Source organism: Leiobunum rupestre, chromosome 4, assembly GCF_980474605.1.
Source record: "Leiobunum rupestre chromosome 4, qqLeiRupe1.1.hap1, whole genome shotgun sequence".
NCBI lineage: Eukaryota > Metazoa > Arthropoda > Arachnida > Opiliones > Sclerosomatidae > Leiobunum > Leiobunum rupestre.
In genome coordinates, this window is record NC_143387.1 from 33,061,432 (window position 1) to 33,084,839 (window position 23,408).

The 23,408-nt window shown below is 34.6% G+C and overlaps 1 protein-coding gene across 3 annotated transcripts; it reads left to right on the forward strand.

The window, feature by feature from the left end:
* Positions 1–17: 17 nt before the first annotated feature.
* Positions 18–12,696, forward strand: LOC149947479 (plasminogen receptor (KT)). 3 transcript variants are annotated; one of them, XM_090171771.1, is made up of 6 exons: positions 18–78; positions 187–293; positions 8,784–8,932; positions 8,995–9,125; positions 9,203–9,312; positions 11,714–12,696. In XM_090171771.1, exons 3-6 carry the CDS (start codon positions 8,852–8,854, stop codon positions 11,854–11,856), a joined length of 465 nt encoding a protein of 154 aa, XP_090027897.1. In that variant the 5' UTR covers positions 18–78; positions 187–293; positions 8,784–8,851; the 3' UTR covers positions 11,857–12,696. The 3 variants fall into 3 exon arrangements, with proteins under 3 accessions (XP_090027897.1, XP_090027898.1, XP_090027900.1); XM_090171772.1 differs by lacking the exon at positions 18–78 and having other exon boundaries at positions 180–293; XM_090171774.1 differs by lacking the exons at positions 18–78; positions 187–293 and adding an exon at positions 8,239–8,414.
* The last annotated feature ends 10,712 nt before the right edge of the window (positions 12,697–23,408 follow it).

The following is a 23,408-nucleotide window of genomic DNA, read 5'->3' on the forward strand; positions in this document are numbered from 1 at the left end:
GATCTCGATAACACACTAGTAGATCGGAACCACATTTTTAGAGTGTTCGCCAAATAGCGTCGTAATTATCGGAATCTGGTAAGCCGATCAAAATATCATTTTTTCTTTTTCTCTTAAATCTCGCGAGGATGAAATTAATTTTTTCCTAATCCATTTTCTCCTCGAAAATGTATCGTTTTCTTGGAGCTGATTCCAGGGAAAGTCAATCGTCGAGAGTCGTTCGAGGCCTTGACATCCGTCACTACGCTGCTGGAACCCTTTCCTCCCATCAGGTCACATTGTCCATATAGCGAGTGAGTCTCCCGGATTCCCTCATAAAAGCGATATATTCATCGCGTTAATCTTGATATATTTAATTAGCCTACGGTAAAAATCCTGGGGTTTATTTCACGATTGCTAGTAGTTATGGTGAGAATACGTTTGAGCTTATAATCTAGAAGGGGATTAAAAATAATTATAATTTAGTAGAATACGGTTCAACGTGCTCAAAATCTCGTAAATATTGTAGTTATATTTTTGCGTATTTTGGCTCAAAGATGGCACGATATTCCGCGTTCTTTCTTGTTTAAACTAATCGATTTAAGGAGAATGGTTATTTGGCCGGTGTGACCGAAATGTCTTGTAAGAGTGAATGAGCGGCGGGCAAGTCTAACGACCGGCCCTTAATCTAGCGCGTCACGAAAGTCGATATCATTTTTCCCCCGGACTGATTACTTCGAACGGCGTAGGCGCGCGAATGAGGTGTTTCACCTACTAAAAGGTTCTTTACTGAAAATATCAGATTTATGTAAATTGTTAAACTCAAATATTAATTTTGATGAATATATTTTAAGTAACGTATGTTTGTAATCACTACTAGCCCCTAAGTACTATACATGTTGTAACTAATGATATAAAATAAATTAGTCTTTTCAGTTTTCTTAGACCCACGTAGAGGTCAAAACGGTTTGATTTTCTACCGCTAGAGGACGGTTATCCAGAAGTTTATGAGCTCTATGTAAACTGAAAAAGCTGATTAGAAATATTAGGAAACGTTTTGAGTCCAGTTCTTTGAATGCGCCACTTCAGCAGGCGCGGTTCTAGACAATTATTATTCTTATTAATAACAGGGGGTGGGGGAGGAAATCGAATGGAAGTGTATTGCTTCAGCATTTATTGCGACATACTATTTAAGTGATAAAAGGAAATTTCGTACTCAACATTTCTCTTTTCTGATAATAGATGTCGCGTAAGTCACGACGCTTGCCGAGATTGTTTTTCGGAATTGGTGTATTTTCAGGAATACAAACGTTTGCTTATTAACTACAAACGAAGGGGTTTTATTCTAGACCTCTGATTAGTGCTTCCAACTGATTCTCAGTTATCAGTTGCGTTCTTTGAACCCATCAAATTTCCCTCAATTAAATTGTTTTCAAAATTTTAAGGGCTGCTAGAAAATCTAAGGAGTGTGCCGCCCAATTTGTCGTAAATCTAGCCCAATTTCCAGCCCAACAAAAACCGTGAATTTCAAACTAGCCCAAAATTTAACCCAAGCAAATTTAGAAAGCAGCCCAATTATTCGCCCAAAAACGGTAAATATTTCTGAAACAGTCCAAAACGAAACCCAATAATAAATTTTTTGGCATTGATTAGGCAAAATTTTTCAAGTAATAAAGTCGTTCTTTAAAAAAGACTTTATGAACGTTACAAAACCTTAATTACAGAGTAAAATTCACACTTCGCGCCAGAGACCCTTTTAAGCAACTATAATAAGCTTCGAACTTAGGAAATATAGCGCCATCTGCCTTAATATCCGCCAATTTAATATGTAAAGATTTAGCAGACGTGCATACCCGTATACCTATTGCTGGCGGCGCCACTGCGTAGTACATTTACAATCTCCGCTAGATTTATCACTCTTGGCGTTTGAAAAATGCTTGTAGCTCAAAAGTAAGCGGGAAATTCAAATTCAGATTTGATAAAACAAGTTGGCAAGACAAAATATACCTCTCCTCGGAAGAGTTTTTATTTTCAGTGAAGCGTAATTATATCCGTGGTTCTGTGGTAGAACGCTCACCTGTCGTGCAAGAGGGCTTGGGTTCGAATCCCGACCGATTAAGAAATGATACTACACCCAATGACAAAAAGAGGGCACTTTTGGAAAAACCTTTTCCCTGATTCTAAGAAACTGGGTAGGCAGTGATTACCCTTTGCCCCGAAAATGCGAACACGTTCGCAGGCCTGACAGACAGACCCACAGACAGACCCACAGACAGATAGACAGACACGGTGGTTGTATAACCCCTCCTAGGGTACAAAGTCCCCTCGGAGAGGTAAAAATTATTTACAACGACAAATTTATCGTGAGTGACCTTTGAAAGAACCCGTACCAATATCGAAGCTGTATTTTTTAATATAAAAAAAGACTAATTTAAAGCTGCCACAGTCCCAAATTCATCCTTTTTTCATACTTAATTCATCCTTATTTAGAGTGAAAATCGAGACTTAGTTAAGGTTGCTATATTTTGGTTTAAGTTTCAAAATAGTTGGCCTTATTTTAAATTTATTTCAACTCTACGAAAGTCTTATTTGAGACTCCTTATAACGGTTCATTTAAGTCTGATATTCCTCCTTTAAATATAGTCTTGTTTAAGATGAAAAAGAAGTCTTGTGTAAGATAAAATTTAAGCGTATACTGCTAGGGTTATTATAAACATGTTTATAGCTGCAAATATAATATTAATTTTAGTCTCAATTTAAACTGCAAAAATATTGAATATTTTAGTCTCAATTTAGACAACAAAAGTAAAAGCAATTTGGTTTTAATTTAAGTTTACATTTAATTTAAATCTTTTTTAGATTGTAGCTTTAAATATATAAATGTGTGTGTTAGCAGCTTGAAAGCACTATTCTCTTCTTGAAATTAAGTACTCCTTTTGAAAAAAATATTACAATGGACTGAGAGCCAACAAATTGACATTTATCAAGCCATTGATCTTCTTATTTGGCGAGAAAACTAAATGAAACAATACTATTATTTTGTTTTCGAATTCCTAAGTATAAAATAAAAATATAATTGGATTTTATACCAAATTGTGTATGGGGTGCCGTTTTTATGAATGAACACGAATATTAATTTGAAATTAATTTGATTTCTAAGAAGAAAGTAAGTTTTACGATTTAGAGCTAGCTTGGTCACTAAAACATCTCGAATTTGAGAAAGGTGTTATCGTGGTGTGATAAAAAATAACGTCAAAAATAATTACATTATTGAAAAGAAATGGATTAAATAAAGTCCATAAGAAATTGCTAAGTCTATTATGAAACCTTTTATAGGTTATTAAAAAACCGTTTAGGGTTTACAATTTTTACGTTCAATTTATTAATCATAAATTGTTTGATTTTACTCACAAAGCGGTTAACTTACGTATTATTATTATTATATCACAGCCATCCAGGGGGGGGGGGGGTAAAGGTTCAGAGGGGTCGAGAAGGGGGTTAACATTTCGTACAGTCAAGGTACGCCCTCCTTGTCTACGCGACTGGAGCATAACGGAAATCTAAAGGCACACAATGAAGAACAGTTGTGTGCTCAGAGAAAATGTTTTTATAGTTCATTTCATTAATTGAGCGTCAAAGTTTTTCTTATAAATACTATACTGCCAATCTTATTTAAAATATATTTCAAGGTTCAAATAAGGATATTTTACACGGTTTTCTTTTATTTAATTTGTGTTATTAAGACTTCATTTTAAAACGTAAACTTTTACGATTTATATTTACCTAAAATACTCATTTTACAGTTTCAGTTTCAGTTTAATTAACACTTGATCTAAACGGGAATGTAGCTGAAAAAAAAACGTATTTTAGAGTTAATCAAGTCCTATTTGAGTGTTAATTTTAAAAAACACGATGTAATGTCAATCTTTTTTAAGACTATTTTAAAGTAATATTATTTTACACGGCATATTTTTAATCCATCTAGGTTACTAAGGCTGTATTTATAAACCGAATTCAATTCTCGTTTTGATCTTCATTTTTAAGATTTATGTTCTCCTAAAATACTCATTTTACTGTCTTATACAAGTCTTATTATATACTTGATCTAACGGGAATGTAGCTAAAAAAACAGTCGTTGTTAAGAGCTAATTAAGTCTTATTTAAGTGTTAAATTAGTTCCTAAAAGTGCTGTAATGCCAATATTATTTTAAGTTCAAAATATGGATATTTTACACTGCATATTTTTATTTCATTTAGGTTACTAAGGCTGTATTTTTAAACCAAATTCAAGACTCATTTTGATCTTCATTTTAAAGATTTATGTTATCCTAAAATGCTCATTTTTCAGTCTTATACAAGTCTTCTTTTACACTTGATTTATTTAATCGAAATTTAAGCTGAAAACAACAGTCGTATAAAAAAGCTAATTAAGTCTTTTTTGAGTGTCGAAGCTTTGGTTTAAAAATATGACTTGATTAAAACTTAAATAAACATAATATTCGCTAGAGCAAAAACATGAGAACCACCAATGGTCTAGAGAGTGAGGAGTAAAAACGCGAACAAGTAAAATATTATTATATTAAATATAACAAAAAATTTTGTTGAAATTTTACTTTCAGACTACATTCTTAAGACATTATCCATTTTGATCCTTATTACAGTTTAAAAGAAGTCTCCCGTTTTGATAAGGGAAGCTCAATTGGGCTGGAAAACCGCCCAACTAGCAGCCCATTTACTATTTATTTGGTTTTGCTTTTGCAAGATTTTATATCTACTAAACCAGGAATCCATACCTCTACTTGGAACGCTTATCCTGCCGTATCACGTATGATAAGATCACTCTGACGGCTTTGGCCCCGCCTACGAGAGAAAAAATCCTTTTTGCGAGCGCTCCCCTCTCACGTAGTTGTTTGTTAAGTTAACATAGTGACGTCAAAAAAACCGTCAGCCACATCGAGACGAAAATCTGCCACGCTAAACATTCCAAGTAGAGGTATGGATTCCTGACTAAACGTATAGGCCAGAGATCAGTTCAGATCAGTTATTTTGGGAAAAAGCATCATATACAATTTGAGATCAGATTTCCGGGGAGGGGAATATGAAATATTAATTTGATCTGAGTTACGGATTATCATCAGATATATGAAAACTACCACCTGAATAGACTTATTTCAGTTACAAAAGTTGAACACGACTTTTTCTCGTTAGACCGCTGCAAGTTCATATATGAATCGATTTCTTTAATTTTATAATAATAATAATAATAATAATAATAATAATAATAATAATAATAATAATAATAATAATAATAATAATGATAATAATAATAATAATAATAATAATAATAATAATAATAATAAATAGCTTTATTAGGATATCCAACTCAGTTTTTTAACTGCTTTCCAGTTGGGTCCACATGAACAACAATACATTTTAAAATATATACAGAGATAATTTTAAATAAACAAGAACAAAAATAATTAAACTATTGGGGTGTCGTATTATTAAATGAATCGATTTCACTGCGCGTACATTAGTACTGTTCAATGACAGTCGGCTAAATTAACAAAATATTGTATCTTTAAAAAATAGTAAAAATGACGTAAACTATTTAAAAGATATCTGTTTTTTCTTCACTATATACAGTTTTTCTTCGGAAAATGGCAATTTTTTCGGTCCATTCCATATATTGTGAAAATAAACGTAAAAACCTAATCCGCGATGTTCGAACGACTGTATTGGCTTCAAATTGCGGTTAACCACGCGATTCCATTTTTTACGAGGCGCGTTTCTTTGCCGAATCAAAAGTAGCAGCCTCGCGAGAACTTTGTCATCGGAACGGAACGCGGCGTGGGTTAGACGATATTGATCAAAATTCCCAGAAGACAGCGTCGACCGGTTTTTATATTCATGGCAAGGTCGAGCCGCAGTTGACCAAACAGAGTGTGCTCTTTCTTAAGAGCTCTTTGCTTTTCGCTTTACGGTCAATAAAATCTGTCTCGAGCAAAGAGCTACGCTACACGGCACTCTTTACTACCGTCTTCCTCATCCTTAGAGAGAGACGCCAGCCGTGGTGAATACCGGAAAACTTAAAGGTGAAGAAGTCCGAGCTCTCCACTTCGCGAGACTCTAATTAGATTCGAATGCTTCCAGGTAGATGCCCCAATATTGACTCGATCCATTTTTATGAGTTTGCTCTCTTCAAAAGTCTTCGCTTATACGGAGCACGCTCGAAAGAAAAAGAACTTTCTCGGTAAACATTGAGCGGGGAGGAATTGTTTATATCCCCCATTCCCTCAATACTACGTCAATCATTAGGAATCGAGTGCGCGACAACTCAGAATAGACTTTTTATTCACTTCTATTCTTCGAAAGCGCGTCTCGTTCTATATGGAGCTTAATTACTTCATACGAAACCGAGGATAATGTATGTACTTCGACTAGAGTTTTGAACATTCCCCGAAGTAAATATATCAAGATGGCTTGTTTCTCTTTAAGAAGTGATCTGTTGCTTTTATGTCAGGCGTCCTGTGGTATACCCAAGAGACTAAACAAAATTGTTATTATAACATTTGATAGAAGCTAAATATTAGTTATTATAACATATGATAGAAGCTAAATATTAGTTATTATAACATTTGATAAAAGCGAAATATTAGTTATTATAACATTTGATAAAAGCTAAATATTAGTTATTATAACATATGATAGAAGCGAAATATTAGTTATTATAACATTTAATAGAAGCGAAATATTAGTTATTATAACATTTGATAAAAGCTAAATATTAGTTATAATAACATTTGATAGAAGCGAAATATTAGTTATTATAACATTTAATAGAAGCGAAATATTAGTTATTATAACATTTGATAAAAGCTAAATATTAGTTATTATAACATTTGATAGAAGCTAAATATTAGTTATTATAACATATGATAGAAGCTAAATATTAGTTATTTTAACATTTGATAAAAGCGAAATATTAGTTATTATAACATTTGATAAAAGCTAAATATTAGTTATAATAACATTTGATAGAAGCGAAATATTAGTTATTATAACATTTAATAGAAGCGAAATATTAGTTATTATAACATTTGATAAAAGCTAAATATTAGTTATTATAACATTTGATAGAAGCGAAATATTAGTTATTATAACATTTGATAAAAGCTAAATATTAGTTATTATAACATTTGATAGAAGCTAAATATTGTTATCATCGCTCCACCAAACAGTCCATCGGATACCCATCGGATAACAATAGGATACCCTTGAATTAGACCTGATGTTTGCTCGCGGTATTTAATTTAATGTTTATTTAAACTATTCCGACAATTATTTATGATATTATTGCCTAAAAATAAATTTGTTTCCAAAAACGTATTTAATGAATCCGTAATTGTTTACGCCATAATCTTCAAAGTAGCATTCCCGAGACATTCGAGCTTCGGCTTATTTTAATATCAAAGTTTATTAAGCGTACCGTTTAGACTCGAGTTTAATTAATTTTGACATCGCGTGATTGGTTTCTAAAGAGTTTCTTTCAGCAATCTTCAAATTGAGGATGTTTACTCTCGAAGCCATATTTCGCGGATATTTTTTAAAGAGCGCCCGAAAACACGACGAAAAATGAAACGAAAAAGTCTCAATTTCTGCGAATCATAACACAGAGCTCTTCTTCTCCCGGGAAATGAGCGCTCATGCGGAGCGAGCCGCGCTCTCTCTAAACCCCGCAAAGTATATATATATATAAAATTCACTTTTTCTGGGAACCGCGAAACTCCCTAAAATTCCGCGCTCCATTCACTATTTCCAGAATTATTAATTTTGATATCGCTCGAGCGGCTCCTCTAAAGGCAGATTCTCGGAGATACGCGCGCCACCGATGATAACGATCTTTTGATAGTGGCTAGCTTTACCTGGAACTTAGCTCGTATTTGTATTAGCTATAGAGAAGGTCCCATTTCTTTGCTGGCTTTTCGATGCTAAGTGACTGACGAAAATGTCCCAAGTACGCGATGTTTTGATAAATGATCGGAAATATGGAAACTATGAAACTCGTTATTTTTTATTTTTTTGAGAATTTTTGCGCTGAACAAATTGTACTTTCTTGAATGTGGCTAATTTTTAAGTAAGGTATTTTTAAACGAGATAATTTATTTGAATTTTAAAGTTTGCTTTCCCAACTAAAATGAAATATATTTTTTTAAATTTACTTTTTATTCGATCTATATTCGTGAGCAACTCTTTCCCAAATAGGTTGAACAAACTCCGCGCTTAGTTAATTAATCCGTTAATAATTCACGGGTGTCTGTTTAATACGCGAATTCGTCGTGCATCAATCAACGTAAACTTAGCGCTGATTAAGCGATTCCCCGCCACTCTAAATTAAAAATCCCTCCGCAAACTTTTCATTTTCACTTAATGAGGTAGAACCGGCGTTAGAGCGAAAACCAAATATCTTGCATTTGCTAGTTTTTTACGAAGTATATTTAAAGCGATATGAGGCGTAGAATCTGTACACGTATTTTGGATATTTATGTTTGAATCATTTTTCAAAAATAGCAATTTTGACGAAACTATCCGAGTTCCCAAGATACAATTTCTTAACAAGATTTACGATGTACTCGCTTTAACGTTTTTATACGATACGACATTCCGTGGATATAAGAAAATATCAAAATAACGCTGATAAAATACCTTTCAGTCGTAGTTTACCTAAACCAAGAAGCTAGAGTGCTGGAGAAACTTAGTGGCAAACTCTAAAGTGCTTTTACAAGGTTCAATTTTCTTTTTAGCTAAGAATAATTCTATCGAGATCCATTTACGAGACGACAAAAGTGCTTTACACAGATACTTCGGCGAAATGGGCTCCTACTTCAGTAGATCTATAAACGATAATTTCCGAAAGAATCAGGAGTTTTTGCTCGAGCAACAGATTATTCAGGTTCGTCCGTTTTAGATTAATTTCGATAGGATTGCTGAATCGGTGAAATTTCCTTTTATTAGTTGGAACGTCAGATTCAAATGCACACTCAGTTCCGCGAACGTCAAGCCGCCCTTCAGATCGCTAAAGCCCGGGAGCTTCTCTATTGGTTCGGCGCCTTTTACTTAGTGGCGACGGCGGCCATGTTTGCGGGGTAAGTTCATTTTCGTACGTTATTTATATTGGATCTAAAACGGACTAGTTAATAGCTTTGGATTTTAATCGTTTCAGATTCAAACGAAACAAAAAGCCGATCATTTTCGCGCCTCTTTTCCCTATGACCTTCCTACTCGCCTACCAGGGGGACTTGGCCTACGGAAGCAAAACTCACCGAATTAGATGTAAAACATTTTTGACTTTATACTTTTCTGTTGGCTAATTTATTTTAGGGAGCGCTCCGAGAGCGCAATCTCAATTGTGTAACGACATGCTAATACCAATTCGTCAAGTAGGTGATCGGGTTAAAAGATAATATATGGGCAGGAGCGTTGCCAGTTCGTGAAACTCAAATTATCGTACCAGCTAGGTACCAGAGCCAAAAATGTTTCGATTTCATTAATAAATTATCGTACGCCTGAAACCTCTCGGTAAATTTTAATTTTATCTGAAATACTGAAGTTAAAATTGTGAAATCAAAATTTTTAATAACACTTAATGTTCGACGGACTGAAAACTTACGTTTAAAAATCTCAGTTTTTCAGCCAATTAAAATATTATCGTGAATTATCGTACGCGCAAGTTGATTTATCGAAAAATGCGTACTACATAGTACGCCATTGAAAATATCGTACGTCCCATAAATTAGCTCGAAATTATCGACGTGTACGATAATTATTGTACTTCTGGCAACGCTGGTGGGCAGCAGGGTTGTTCAAAATGCAAATTGCAAAATACTTTCTCCATAACTCAAAATGAAAAATACAAAATACATTTTGAAAATTAGTTTTTCTAAATGCAAAATGTAAATTGTAATATGGTTTTTGCAACTCAAAAAAAATTCAATGTTTTTACAAATGCACAGTTAGTTTGTAATAATTAATTAATAATTAATTATAATTATTTAGTAATTAATAATAATAACGTAGAGATTTCAAAACCATCCTCGCAGCCAGCGTGGGAAATAAAACGGTGGCACTGTACGAATGTTCGTCTGCTTCTGAGTAAGTGAGTAACTGAGTATTAGCCCAGCTGCTTATTATTATTATTATCTATGATTACTTAAGAGTAAAAAGCAGATGAACTTTCTCTTCAACAGCTGCGATGATGGTACCATAGTAAAAACATTTTGAATAACATTTTGAAAATATTTTTCTACATATCAAACCCACAAAATGCAAAATGTAAAATGCAAAATAGTTTTCTAGAAACTAAAAATGCAAAATGTAAAATAGTTTCCTGGAAACTCGAACTGCAAAATGTAAAATATAAAATACTTTTTCTAACTCAAAATGCAAAATGTAAAATAGTTTCCTAGAAACTCAAAATGCAAAATGGTATTTTGAATTTTCAAAATTCATTTTGAACAACACTGGTCTTGAGATTCCCGGAATATAAACCATGCCCATCCGGCTTTCTTCGTGTATAAACATTCCCCCCTTTCTGGCAGTATGGGGGAAGACACTCCTGTATCGATAGCAGGCTCTCTCTCCATAAAATCAGAGACGATAATTGTGTTTTGGAGCAAACGCGTAAAATGTTTTAGGCTTTCTTATAGAAATGCAAAGCTTTCACTCTAAATATAGCTGGTATTAATTAATTTAGGTTATCGATTTGAAATTAAATTGATACTCTATTGAATACTGCTAACCAGTTCAATTTTCGTAATTATGATTTCATAATTTCCAGTTGTTGGTTTGTAGTATACAGGGTGTTTAAAAGGTTATGCAAAATATTTAAGGAGTTGTAGAGGGTGAGTTGAGAAGTATGCATGTTTTTTCCCATTTTCCTACGATGAGTTAAAAGAGCGCCAGAGAGCTTCCAAGTGTGGCCTACTAGCCCCTGGAAGTAGGCTGCAACAAGTGCACAACCAAGCAGCAGGGACTTTAAATACTGTTTAAGTTTACTTTTTTACGCTGGTTACCACAATTTGTTTATAAAGTCCTTTTTTACCTATCATATCAACCCAAACCTTAATGTTCGCATTTCTCTGCTGCTTGGTTTTGGGCTTGTGGCAGCCTACTTCCAGGGGCTAGTAGGCCACACTTTGAAGCTCTCTGGCGCTCTATGAACTCGTCGTAGGAAAATAGGAAAAAAACAAGCATATTTTTCCACTCCTTAAAAAAATTGCATAACCTTTTGAAACACACTATATATCTAGCTATAATTTCAAAATTAATAATTAGTTTACTATGAATATCGAGATGATGAGAGTTGGTATTTATTTAACTACTAACAAACTACCATACAAAGTCACCCGTTGTGTTTTGTTTAAAATGGCCGCTTCCATATTTTGGCGCGAAACGAAATTAGACAACGCGGGAATATTTTGGAAAAATATATAGGGCTTAAAAATATGTTTTGAACATAGTTTTTTAAAACTTTTGATAATAATTTTGGGCTTGGAGCCCAAACATAAATCTTAATAGAACACTTATAAAAGACTCTATCTATGTCGGCCGAAGGTTTTGAATTTCGGGAGCGTATTTGTGGGAATTCGTCTCCGTAATATTTTATCCTCTCCTCGAAACTAACTTTTCACTTTCCTCTTTTCTCGTCACTTTCTGTTTTTTGTTGCGTTCAAAGGCGAAGCGGAGAACATTATAGAATTTGAGAATCCTTTGGTGGAGCTTCCTTTCGGCAGCCCCACTTTCGCCAACATCGAAGACGGCCGCGAAAGAAACAGGGAACGAGAAAATTTGCAAAGAGCTCACGACATCTTCTTGTGAACGAACTTCATCGGGAAAAAAACCACATTTTTATTTTCTTCATCATATACAACAACTAAAGCCTTTCATCAAAAAATGCCTTCAACGAATAATAGCTGAAGACCGAAACACGACGATAGAAATGACTCTTAAGCCCTTCCTTATTCGTCAATTTTTTTAAAGTCGTGACTATTAAGTAACCTAACCGATACGAAAACATTTTTGTTATAGCGAATTTAGTATGATTTGCGGACGGTAACGCGCTTAGATTTCGAAATATCAGAGTCGCCTTTCACCTCTAAATGGCCAGTCAAATCTAAAGATTGGGGACGGTTCGTTTGCAGCGGTTGTTGAAGTTACAATGATAATATTCGATCCATAAATCCCGTTTTTAAAAGAGGGTACGGATCGATGTATGGACCTTCTCTCGATTGTTATTTTTCGACTCTCTGTCTCTCTCTATACATACACGTTAAAAGTTAAAATATGATCATCTTGAATATTTGTCCCATAGAATCCCCTAGCAATATTTTTCAAACTGGAAAAGAAGTAATCGGTGTTTTTCGTATATATCACGTAAACAGACAGAATTTGTGACGAATATTTTCTATAATAGTTCATTTATCAGTCATTCGATAAAACCAGTCGGATTAAATTTGGGAAATGGCATCGCTTCGCCATGATTCCCGTTTAAAGGGCAACGAAGGTAACGTGTTTCTAGAACTACACATTTTCCGGATTTTTTAAGATATTTGATAGTTGTAATATACGGCAATTTCGGAGGCCACGCGGTTTTTCGTAACTTTTGTTGCCTTTTAATATCAAAGCCTCCGGTGCTATGACAAAAATCTTAACATCAATAAAATTATATATATTAAACTTATTATTTACCATGGTGAATATTAGTAGAAATTATGTTTAATTCAGAGAAAACGGCATGGTATTAGAAGATAAAACTTATTTTATACAAGACGTTTCGAGCCTCGGCTCGAAACGTCTTGTATAAAATAAGTTTTATCTTCTAATACCATGCCGTTTTCTCTGAATTAAACATAATTTCTATCAATAAAATTGCCTTAAAAAACTAAAGAAAATAGAAAATTTAAACGATAGCGAGCTTTACATATCACGCTCATATTTAAAAACTTAAAAACCTTATTATTCCAGTAGTAAGCGATTTTAATTTATCAATCGATATAGAAAATATGAAACTCCCGAAAATTTTTCATCGTAAATTTCGAATTTACCGTTCTTTCTCTTGTATAAAATTTCAATGTCATTTCTTACTGGACGAGAAATTATTCTTCGTGAAATAGGCTAATGTATTTATTCATTTCCGATAATGTTGTAAATTTCAATAATTACATTTTACTGGTACTTTTCCGTGTCAAATTTGTATATCGAAATATTTACACATCCTCAAATTTAGAAGCAATATTGTTGATATATATATATAAAGGTAAATTTTCATAATGTTGCGTATATTAAAGAATATTATGTTATAAGTAGTTCACTTTCACTTGGCGTTTTATATAATATGAAATCTGCTGAATGAATAAGCCTACATGTTATATGTTTTAGATTTTGATATAGTTGCTGTTGATGAAATGAAGTATAACAGTATTTGTTCACGGTGGAATTTTAAATTTATTCAATTCCAATAAAATTTTCTATTTAATTTAGGAAGAGATCTGGTTTTCAATATTTTCATTACTTTTCTTTCATTGCTTACGGTTCAGCTTCAGTTTTACGGTCTTAACTACGCGTCAAGAAAATCAATTGAAAGATTAATCTTCGTACTAATGTATTTCTTTGTAATATTTATCGTAAATATAGCATTAAATTGCAATTGTAAAAAAACATTTTACAATATCAAGTTTTTCTAAAAGTTTGAAAATTTATCATGTTTCAGGGGAAAAAAATAGGGGTCGCTTTATACTGAAAATGTAATATGGCCGACATTTTGAATCAATGAATTTCTGGTCAATCGATGATATTTACAAGGGTCGTTTTTTCATGAATTTTTAACATAAAACATTAAAGTTGTAAGTTAAAGTAGTATGTAATATAAATATCTTCCCGTTTAAACGAATAAATAAAACTCATCAGAAGAACATTTATGATATACAGATGGCGCTTTATTCCGCTTCTGCGCAAAAGCCTAGAAAAGGTTTCTTTCGATCAATAAGCGATCCGTTATTGACGTTTTAGGAAACGTCCACGCTACTAATAACGTAATTGAATATTCTGGTTTTTATGGGAACGGTTAATAAGCTTAATGACTTCGTGCTCCTTTAGCGAATACTTAAGTGCGAAAAGAAAGTACGGCTTATACAATATTCCTTTAAGAAGGATATCATAGATGTCGACTGTAGTCCTTCTCTAAAACCAAGAGCGTGGTCTCTAAACACGTTAAATGGTAACATTGGCGTGGAGCTCCATCTAGAGGTTCTGTGACGAGACTCGGAGCTTAGACTTCACTGCATTTCGACCCCTCTGTAATTTTTTTCTATATAAATGTAATTTCTAAATTAATCTACATCAATTGTTATAACAAATAATTATTGCTCTCACTAAACACAAGCACAGCTTAGGTATGGGAGAAGGTTGTGCACAAAATTGTAAATGTATTTAAAAAAATTGCCTTTATTTCTTAGCACAATAAAAAATTAATAATTATAATAATAATAATAATAATTTTCACCAAATTAAACCCATCCGTTATCTCAGCAGAATTTGGGGGTTGGCAAGTTTTAAACAAAATGTTTAAAACAAGTATTTAAAACACGTTTAAAACAAATATTTTAAATAAACACCAATTTGTTTTAAACGTTTTAAACTATCTGTTTTAAACATGTTTTTTATAAGGTAAATTTTCATTGTTTTTTTTGTACGATTTTGGTTATTCAATAGAAAAAACCATTCCAAGACTCTAAGAAAGGTAAATTGTATTGATAACGGGTAGTTGGATTTTAAGATTCTCTGAAAAGAGCGACTGAAAGTGCTCGATATGATTTCATAAATTTCCTACCAGTGCAAAAATCCTACGAACGCATTGAATTTTGTCTTTTTGTTTAAATAGAATGTATATAGCTGCCAATATACATCTATTTGGGACCCTACCTATGCACGAGATAAAAGTAGGGTTGCTGTTTAGTCGGGCTGTGCCGGTACAAGAAACACGGCCGGTCTGGACAGATCGGGTTAAAACCAACTAGGCGGCACTCCTAGATAAAAATTAAGGGATTTCGGTCGATTTTTTTGAAATTTTATGATGTGATGGAAGTTTTAAGATTATAGAGGTATCTAAGTTCTTATTTTTTATAACATTGTTTATTTGTGATGGTTTATGACTGCAGACATGCACATTTCAATAAACCAAAACTAAAAACAATGTGTGGATAACTAGCTATTTTCCCTTTTCTTAGTACTATGCGACCGAAAATTCCAGGATGATAGCTATATTAAAAACCCTACTACAGGTTAGGTAGTATTTGCATGGGGCATCGAAAACCCTAAGGCCGTCAATGGTTGGTTCATCTTATTGACACACTTACGTTTAATGATACGTAATATTTCTTTAAATGAGTTTACTCGTGAGTCTGATTCATAAGTATAATGAATAGTTTAAAATGTGTTTTAAACATAGTTTTTTATTGTTTATTATGTGTTTTTTATTGTTTGATTTAAAAACAGTTAAAAACAATGAATCTTGTTTAAAACAATAAAAAAACATTGTTTTTGTTCTTTTTGAAAAAAACAAGGATTTTGCCAACCCTGAGCAGAAAGCGGATTCAGTAGAAAGTGGGTTTATCGCAGCCACATAATTTAATCCAATTTGGATTCAAAACTGTTCAGATCAATATTTTAATATCAAATATTACGTGATTTTATCCCAAGGGATTAAATTTTGATCTTGCCGATTATGGATTAAAATTGGATTAAAATTCTTCTTAAGTGCTCGAGCGTCAAAACTCTTAAGCCCACCATTATTACGCTCTCTCATTAAGACCGAAATTATAACGTCTCTTTAGACGTAGAAATGGAGTTATTTTATTGAAGACCTACCTACTTTTTTTATAATGGAACAGAATATTTCCTATTATGTACCATTATATAATTCATTTAATATCCTACCAATTGTAAAATCATTACTGTTGTTATGTAACTGAAATATTTCGCGTGTTTTATTATGGTACGCAGAATTTTTAATATTTTGAAAAATTACGTAGTTCATTCAATATTCTATCACAGCGGTTCCCATTTTTTTGTTTGCTATGGAACCCTAAATTATCCACCTAATTCTGGTGGAACCACAACTCGTTTTTTTTACTTATCTTAAAAGACTCTTGACACAAACAAAGATGGCCGCGCTGCGGATTCTCACACCTTTTGGGAACCACTGTTCTATCAGAAATTATAGTTTCTGAAATATTTGCTTTTTTAACGCCAGTGAAATTTTTAACGTGTTTTATCATGGAACACATAATTTTTCATATTCTGTAAAATTACCTAATTGATTCAGTATTCTACTAGAAATTATAAATTCTGTAATCCAAAATTATCACGTACTTTTGTCGAGAAGAATATGGGACTCATTATAGCTTGTGAAAACTACTCGAGTCTTTTTCCCTTCGGATAGAGGTATATAGGAAAGGCTGTAAATACATACATAGACGGAAATCTGGAAAAAAGTTCGCGATGGAGAGAGAAAGGAAAGTAATAAGGCCGTCTGTCTGGAAATCGTCAAAGATTCTATCTGAAGGGCGCTCTTTCCCTACTCTCGGTAACGCGGACGAGACAAGTTGAATATATCTAAAGTGGAGAAAGAAAATCTGCCGTTTGCTGTAGAATGCGAGCGCCTGAGAAAAGAAAACTAAAGAAAAATATATTCTTAGCTTCGTTTCAATCTGAAGTGTTTCTTTAGCTGATCTAAACTATAACCGTAAGAAAAAGAAGGCGAAAACAGAATGCGCGTTTCTATATATATATATATATATATATATATATATATATATATATATATATATATATATATATATATATATATAAAGAGAGAGAGAGAGAGAGAGAGAGAGAGAGGAGCAAGATCACGCGCAGTGTGAGTCTGGCAACGCGCGATTCGCTGGTCTGAAAGAGAAATTTTTATTCACCCCTGAAACTTTTTAATATCTTTTCTCTCTCTCTCTTTGTGTAAAGGGACTGGCGACTTTTTGGGACGTTTCTTCCAGCTTCTTTCAGAATGCGTACTTAAATGGTGATAACCTACTACAATGCCTCCCAAAAATCATTTTTCTATATTTTTCTGACGTTCTATAAATTTTGTCGTAGCCACTTTCTTCGCGCGATGGTGCGAGGTGTGAAGCTTCGTTTATTTTTCTAGCTTTCGCTTTAGGCTTTACGAACCCCGTAGAGGCCTTTTCGAATCCCGTCTTTCGTCGTTACAGCCAGACTGTTCGGTCCGTATAGAAGTTAATAACGAAGAAAACCATGTAGAGAGTAGAAACCCTTTTCGATTGCGCCGAAGAATTGAACGCAAATACGTCTTAAGCGACTTTTAAGCGCTCTTCATATCACCTGTTTGCCCCGTGAAGTAAACAGTCACTGTAAATTACGGAGCGATTCTTGTATTTCCGCGCAATCATATTTTGAAGCAAGTACCACTAGCTCGATAGTTATTCGCGGCTAGCGTATTTCACTCTGCACTCCGTAAACATTACAAAATTATCGTGATATATATCTAAAAATATAACACTATATAGCTCACGCGCGAAGTTCGTGACGTAGATTTTACCGCTAGTGTTTACGCACCTAGCTCGTGAGTTTAACGTAGATTTTCAACGATGACGTCACTCCACATAATAAAGTTTCACTTAAGTCAGTCCTCTTTTTTTTCCGCTTGTTAAATTTTAACCTAGAGGCATTTGTAGAATGGCCACATCTTTCTGGTGGATTTGCTTCTTCGTATTAGTGAGCGCGTTCTTGGAGACGTGCAGAGGCGTAGGACTGTGATCATTAATTTTTAAGTTGACAATTTATCTCGCTAGACACTCTTACGTAACATAACTATAGACTTATGGTCTTAGTGAAATATTCACGACTGGGTCTGGGTGATTCTTATGGAATATACAGGATGTTTTAAAAGGTTATGCAAAATTTTTAAGGAGTTGTAGGGGGCTAGTAGTATACTTGTGAGTTGAGAAGTATGCATGTTTTTCCCCATTTTCCTATGATGAGTTAAAAGAGCGCCAGAGAGCTTCAAAGTGTGGCCTACTAGCGCCTGGAAGTAGGCTGCAACAAGCGCCAATCCAAGCAGCGGGGAAATGCGTACATTAAGGTTTGGGTTCGTGTGATAGGTAAAAAAGAAATGTGTAAACAAATTGAGGTAACCAGCGTAAAAAAGTAAACTTAAACAGTATTTAAAGTCGTGATGGACCGCGATTTCTCAATAGAGTTCTTTTCGGAAGAACTGGCGGATATTCATTTCGTGTATGGACTAGCGGATGGCAATGCTTTGGCATTCGCAAATTCATGGTACCACTGATATAGCATTTCCCTGCTGCTTGGTTATGCGCTTGTTGCAGCCTACTTTCAGGGGCTAGTTTGCCACTCTTTGAAGCTCTCTGGCGCTCTTTTAAATCATCGTAGGAAAATGGGAAAAAAAAACAGGCATACTTCTCAACTCACCCCCTACAACTCCTTAAAATCTTTGCATGACCTTTTGAAACCCCCTGTATATTACAGACACATGGAACTACTTTTAAAACTTAAGACTTTATTATTTAGTTTTTTAAATAATGATAATACAAACCAATTTCACCTAGATAAAAAAATGGAAATCGCGTATAACCCGTTCTTCAATTCGAGATAATATTCAAAAAATCTTCGCCCAAAATTCTCATTTTGGGAAAAAATTCGGTTGAAAGACTATGGCAGAAAGAGAGAGGGAGAAAAGAAATAATAGTTGCTGTAAGAAAAATTCTCGGGGCCGAGTCAGGCATGACATTCTGAGCAGACTTTTAACTTTGAACACATCCCGCTAGGAGGAAAACAACTTCCAGTCTGACTTCCGACACTGACTTCCTGGAGCATCTCCCAGCTTCTGCCATCATTTGTCACCGCACTCGCGCGCGCTCAGCCCCCCCCCCCCCGCCCCCCTTACGCTCCGGCTCCGCATTGATGTCCGCTCCTGGAATGTCATCTCCAAGAAAAAGCCGGCCACTCGCGTAGATTATATATTACCCGCTCTCTCTCCCCATTTTCAGCCTTTCTTATATTTTGGCGAGACCATGATAACCTCGATCATTCGCGGCGCCCCCCGTTTTTTACGAGTTTCGCCTTAACTTCCTGGTTTTTATTACCGAAGTGTTGATAGCCGATAATTTATTCGAAAAATCTACCAAAACTAGAATGGGTGACTCGACCGAGGCCGCTTCCTCTACCCTACCTCACCTCAACACATCCTCGCGATACTAAACGCGCATCATGTTCAATTTGTATGCCTTTACGTGGAAAATCCTAAAAAATATATATATTAGACCTTAAACAGCGACCAAAAGATAAAAATGGCTAGTAAAATTCCAAAATAAGGCCATGAAAATAAACGATATTGAACAAATAATAATTAGAAAACAATGAAATAAAAACCTTTATACAGGGTGTTACGGATAAGTATGTCATAAATTTTAGGGCGTGTTCTTTGAGTCTTAATGAGTCAAAAATGTTCTACGAACATGGGTCCTAAAATGCTTTGTTTCAGATTTTTAGGCCAGTAAAAACCGGACCCCAAAACAACGAAATAGCCAGTAATGTGAATTAAGCTCGTTATTCAGCCTTGAACCCAATTGTTTCCATTTATTATTCATTTCTTTTTTAATGCCAAATTTTCATTATTGAACTAGCAGAAGTGTGCTAAATCCACAATGATTTTATTAATGCCCAGTTCCATTATTTCAAAGAATCGAGCTAAATCGACACTGTTAAACATGGTCAGAAATTTTGGAAATAAGCAACTTGCACGAGGGGAATGCCAATTCAAAGTATTTACCCTGGTGCATGCTGTGATAGTGCTTTTTATTTTAAGGAAAATGTTGAATACACGGAATGATACTGATACAGTTTGATTTGCGTTAAGCCTGACCATTTAGCCCATGCGGAAGAATAAAATGACACTAACACGCTTGAGAGAACACTGACAAATTTAACCAGGACCAACATTTAATTCAACTAGTTTTTGATTAAATCACGTTATTCGATATGATTCGTCTTACCTTTTAGTTAAGTAAATTACTTTTCCAAAGTGAATTTAAACAATAATTACTTTAGGTTATTATCATTGTCGAAAACGATCCTGGAACAAGTACCCGGCGATTTAGGAGACATTTGGGTGTAAATCACCACCTTCAAAAGGTTCAAGCTCTGAACGACTCAGACTATCCTAGGCGAGTTGGGGCTTTACTAAGTGGTTTGTTGACAAAGTAAGTCGTGACCATCAGTTCTCGAGTATTCTGCTAACAGCCGATGAAGCCAATTTTCCCCGTGACGGTATACTCAACATGCACAACGCCCACCAGTGTAGTCAAGATAACCCTCACGGGACTAGTGTAAGATCTCATCAAGTGCAGTTTAGCCTAAATTTTTGGTGTGGTAATGTTGGTAACCATTTAGTAGGTCCTTTTTTCCTTCCGCCTAGGTGATCAGGCATACTTACAATTCCTGCAAGATAATTTACCCGAGCTACTCGAAGACGTGCCGTTAGAAACGAGAAGGCGCATATGGTTTCTGCACGATGGAGCTCCACCCCATTTTATCCGCGACGTAAGAACTCATCTCGGAGTGATTTTTCCTTTAAGGTGGATAGGTCGTGGTGGACCAGTTGTGTGGATTTTTCCTCTGGGGCTATCTTAAAGACTTAATTTAAAAGACTGAAGTTTGGGACGTTGACATCCTGCCCTTACAAAAATTTATGGCTGTATATTTGCTGCAGTTAGGCTTTTATATGGCTGCTGGTGTTAAATTTAGCTGCAGTTGGTCTGGAATGAACTGCAATGGAGTACAGTCTAATTACAGTCCAAAACGTAAACTGCAAAGCAGATGGAATTGTCGGGAACTACAGTTGATATTTCAAAAAACAATTAAAGATTTTAGACTGCAATAACACAAAGTCTGTAATATGACTGTAATTTTGCTTAAAAAAAGTTAAAAATTGCTATGAAGAATTCTGCAACTTGACTGTAAATAGCCTACAAATGTAGTCTTAGTATGAGCTGTAATATGACTGAAAGTTGGCTGCAAAATCAGTTCCGATATTATTCAAAGATTTTGATGACTCACGAACGACTGTAATGAAGCTGCATTTGCAAATTATAAAACTGCAAGCATTAAATAAAATAATGTATATTTCATCTGTTTTTATTTCTTAAAAATCACATTTGCAAACAATATTGACAATAATTAACAAGTTTCATAAAAGCTTATTTTAAAATGAAATAATAATCAATTTGAAAATAAATATTCAATAGTAAAAATTTAATTATCTGTAATGGAACTAGAAATTGATTGTATTCAAGAGCGGCAATTCTACTACATTTTAACTGTAGTGGTGCTGAATTGCGACTGCAATTTGACTACTGAATAACTGTAATGGGACTGCATTTGTCCTGAAATGTCATTAATACAACTCTGTTTCTTTACTTCATTTTTACTGTAAAGGGGCTGTTATTTATCTGTAACTGAACTGCAATAAGTCTGTAAGGAAACTATTTTTTCACTGCTTTAGCGTTGCAAGTTTACTACAAGTAATGGGACTGCAATTGTCCTGTATTACAGGTCTGTTTTCACTGTAATTCCGCTGTAAAGCAGCTACTATTTAGCTGTATTTAGACTTCAACAAAACTGTAATGAAGTTACTTTTTTGCTGCTGTAGTCTGAAATTGGTCACTTTTCCACCGAATAACAGTTCCTTTACTAACTATTTACAGATTATAAAAGAATGGTTTTGGCAGTCTGTAATATGACTGTCGAACAGCTAAATTGCAGCCATGAAATTTTTGTAAGGGTGCGGCTACGCATAATTGATGACTGTGAAACTATCCGCAACACAGTTGGAATCTTTGAAAGAGTTTGAGAATCGGTTGTATGACGAGATGTCGAGATCATACCTGTATTAGAGCCGGAGGTGGACATTTTGAACCATTTTTGTCATGTTTTAAATAAAACCGAAATTTGCATTCGTAAATTTCATTCAAAGTAATTAACATTGATGTAGATATTTAAAACAACTTTATCTAAGTGTTATTAAATCCATTGTAGGACTTATGACATTTAATTACTCAAATCTGTTAATGACATCGCTTATGGTCATTATCGTTTCACCATTAAACAACTGATTACTAAATGGAAGCAATTGTAAGCATTCGAAAGTATCATTTCGCGTATTCAACGCTGACAATATTGTTAAATACGTGAAACGGTACTTATGACCATTCTCATCATGAGATCTAAGACAAACTTACAAAGAATACCGTGATAAAATATAACATTTTCCAAATGAGTTAAATATAAATATTTTTTTATCTTCTAAATAAATAAATAAGCTATGTTTATAGCCCTGCATTTCACCAAAGTCCAAACTTTAAGCCCTTAATTTAAACCGCGTTTGTGGGTTGCGCGTACCTTACCATTAGCATTTCTACACGAATTAACTTTAACACCTCTGGACGTTTTTATGGAAAGATAAAACCGAAGTACTCGGAGAAAAACCTTTTTAGCAACCAAACGTGGAAGTGGTGATTTCCAGGTTTTCAGCCAATACCACGATCTAGGATCAGACAATAGACAATTTTCAGATCAAGTAGAAAAGAAGCAAAAACAGATAAATTAGCAGTATTTTTTAGGAAGAGAGATTTATAGCGTGCTCGGATCTGCTCCGATCAAGTTTCGCGTGTTCCATTTCGCGCTCTCGGGTGCTCCGAGATCGCCCAAAACCGATCTGCCGATTTCTACAGATCAACGGATCGAGATCGAGATCGGAGCAAATTTTCGCGTGTTCCTTTAAGATTTTTTGGCAAAATGGCAGACCAAGACGCGAAAATTCAAATTACTAGCGAACGAAAAACAACAAAGCGCGGGAATATGTTCATGGAATGTTCCATTTGCGGTTTTACTCTAGTCGATTGGGGCGAGATCTATGACGTCAGAGACAGATTCAGAGCGAATCTTGAGCAATCAAATGGAAAACGCTATTAGTTTAAAACTAGAGCATGATAATTAAGAAAAAATAGTAAATATATAGTTTCAAAGTCTTTACCTCTGAAAGAAATCCGAACTCGGCTTTGGCAGAAGATATGGATTTTATATTTTTGAAGGGGAAAGAACCCCCGACTTGATGTATTGAATATGCAGGAATTCTTTTAGGTATACTTTCATCCTTCCCGGACTCTTTTCGGCTTGCGGGATTTTATGCTTGGCCTTTTCCACGTCTTCTCCCTACCCCCCCCCCCTCCGCTTCTAACGCGCTCCTTTAAAGGGAAACTAGCCTTTTCCACGAACCTCTTCCTCCTCCTCCATCCGCC

What these genes read in the sequence shown, in the direction of transcription:
- LOC149947479 (XM_090171771.1), top strand. Translation starts at nt 8,852, where the DNA reads ATGGGCTCCTACTTCAGTAGATCTATAAACGATAATTTCCGAAAGAAT. An exon ending in ACGGCGGCCATGTTTGCGGG is followed by an intron (nt 9,126 to 9,202) that starts GTAAGTTCATTT and finishes TAATCGTTTCAG; the next exon opens with ATTCAAACGAAACAAAAAGC. An exon ending in CAAAACTCACCGAATTAGAT is followed by an intron (nt 9,313 to 11,713) that starts GTAAAACATTTT and finishes TTGCGTTCAAAG; the next exon opens with GCGAAGCGGAGAACATTATA.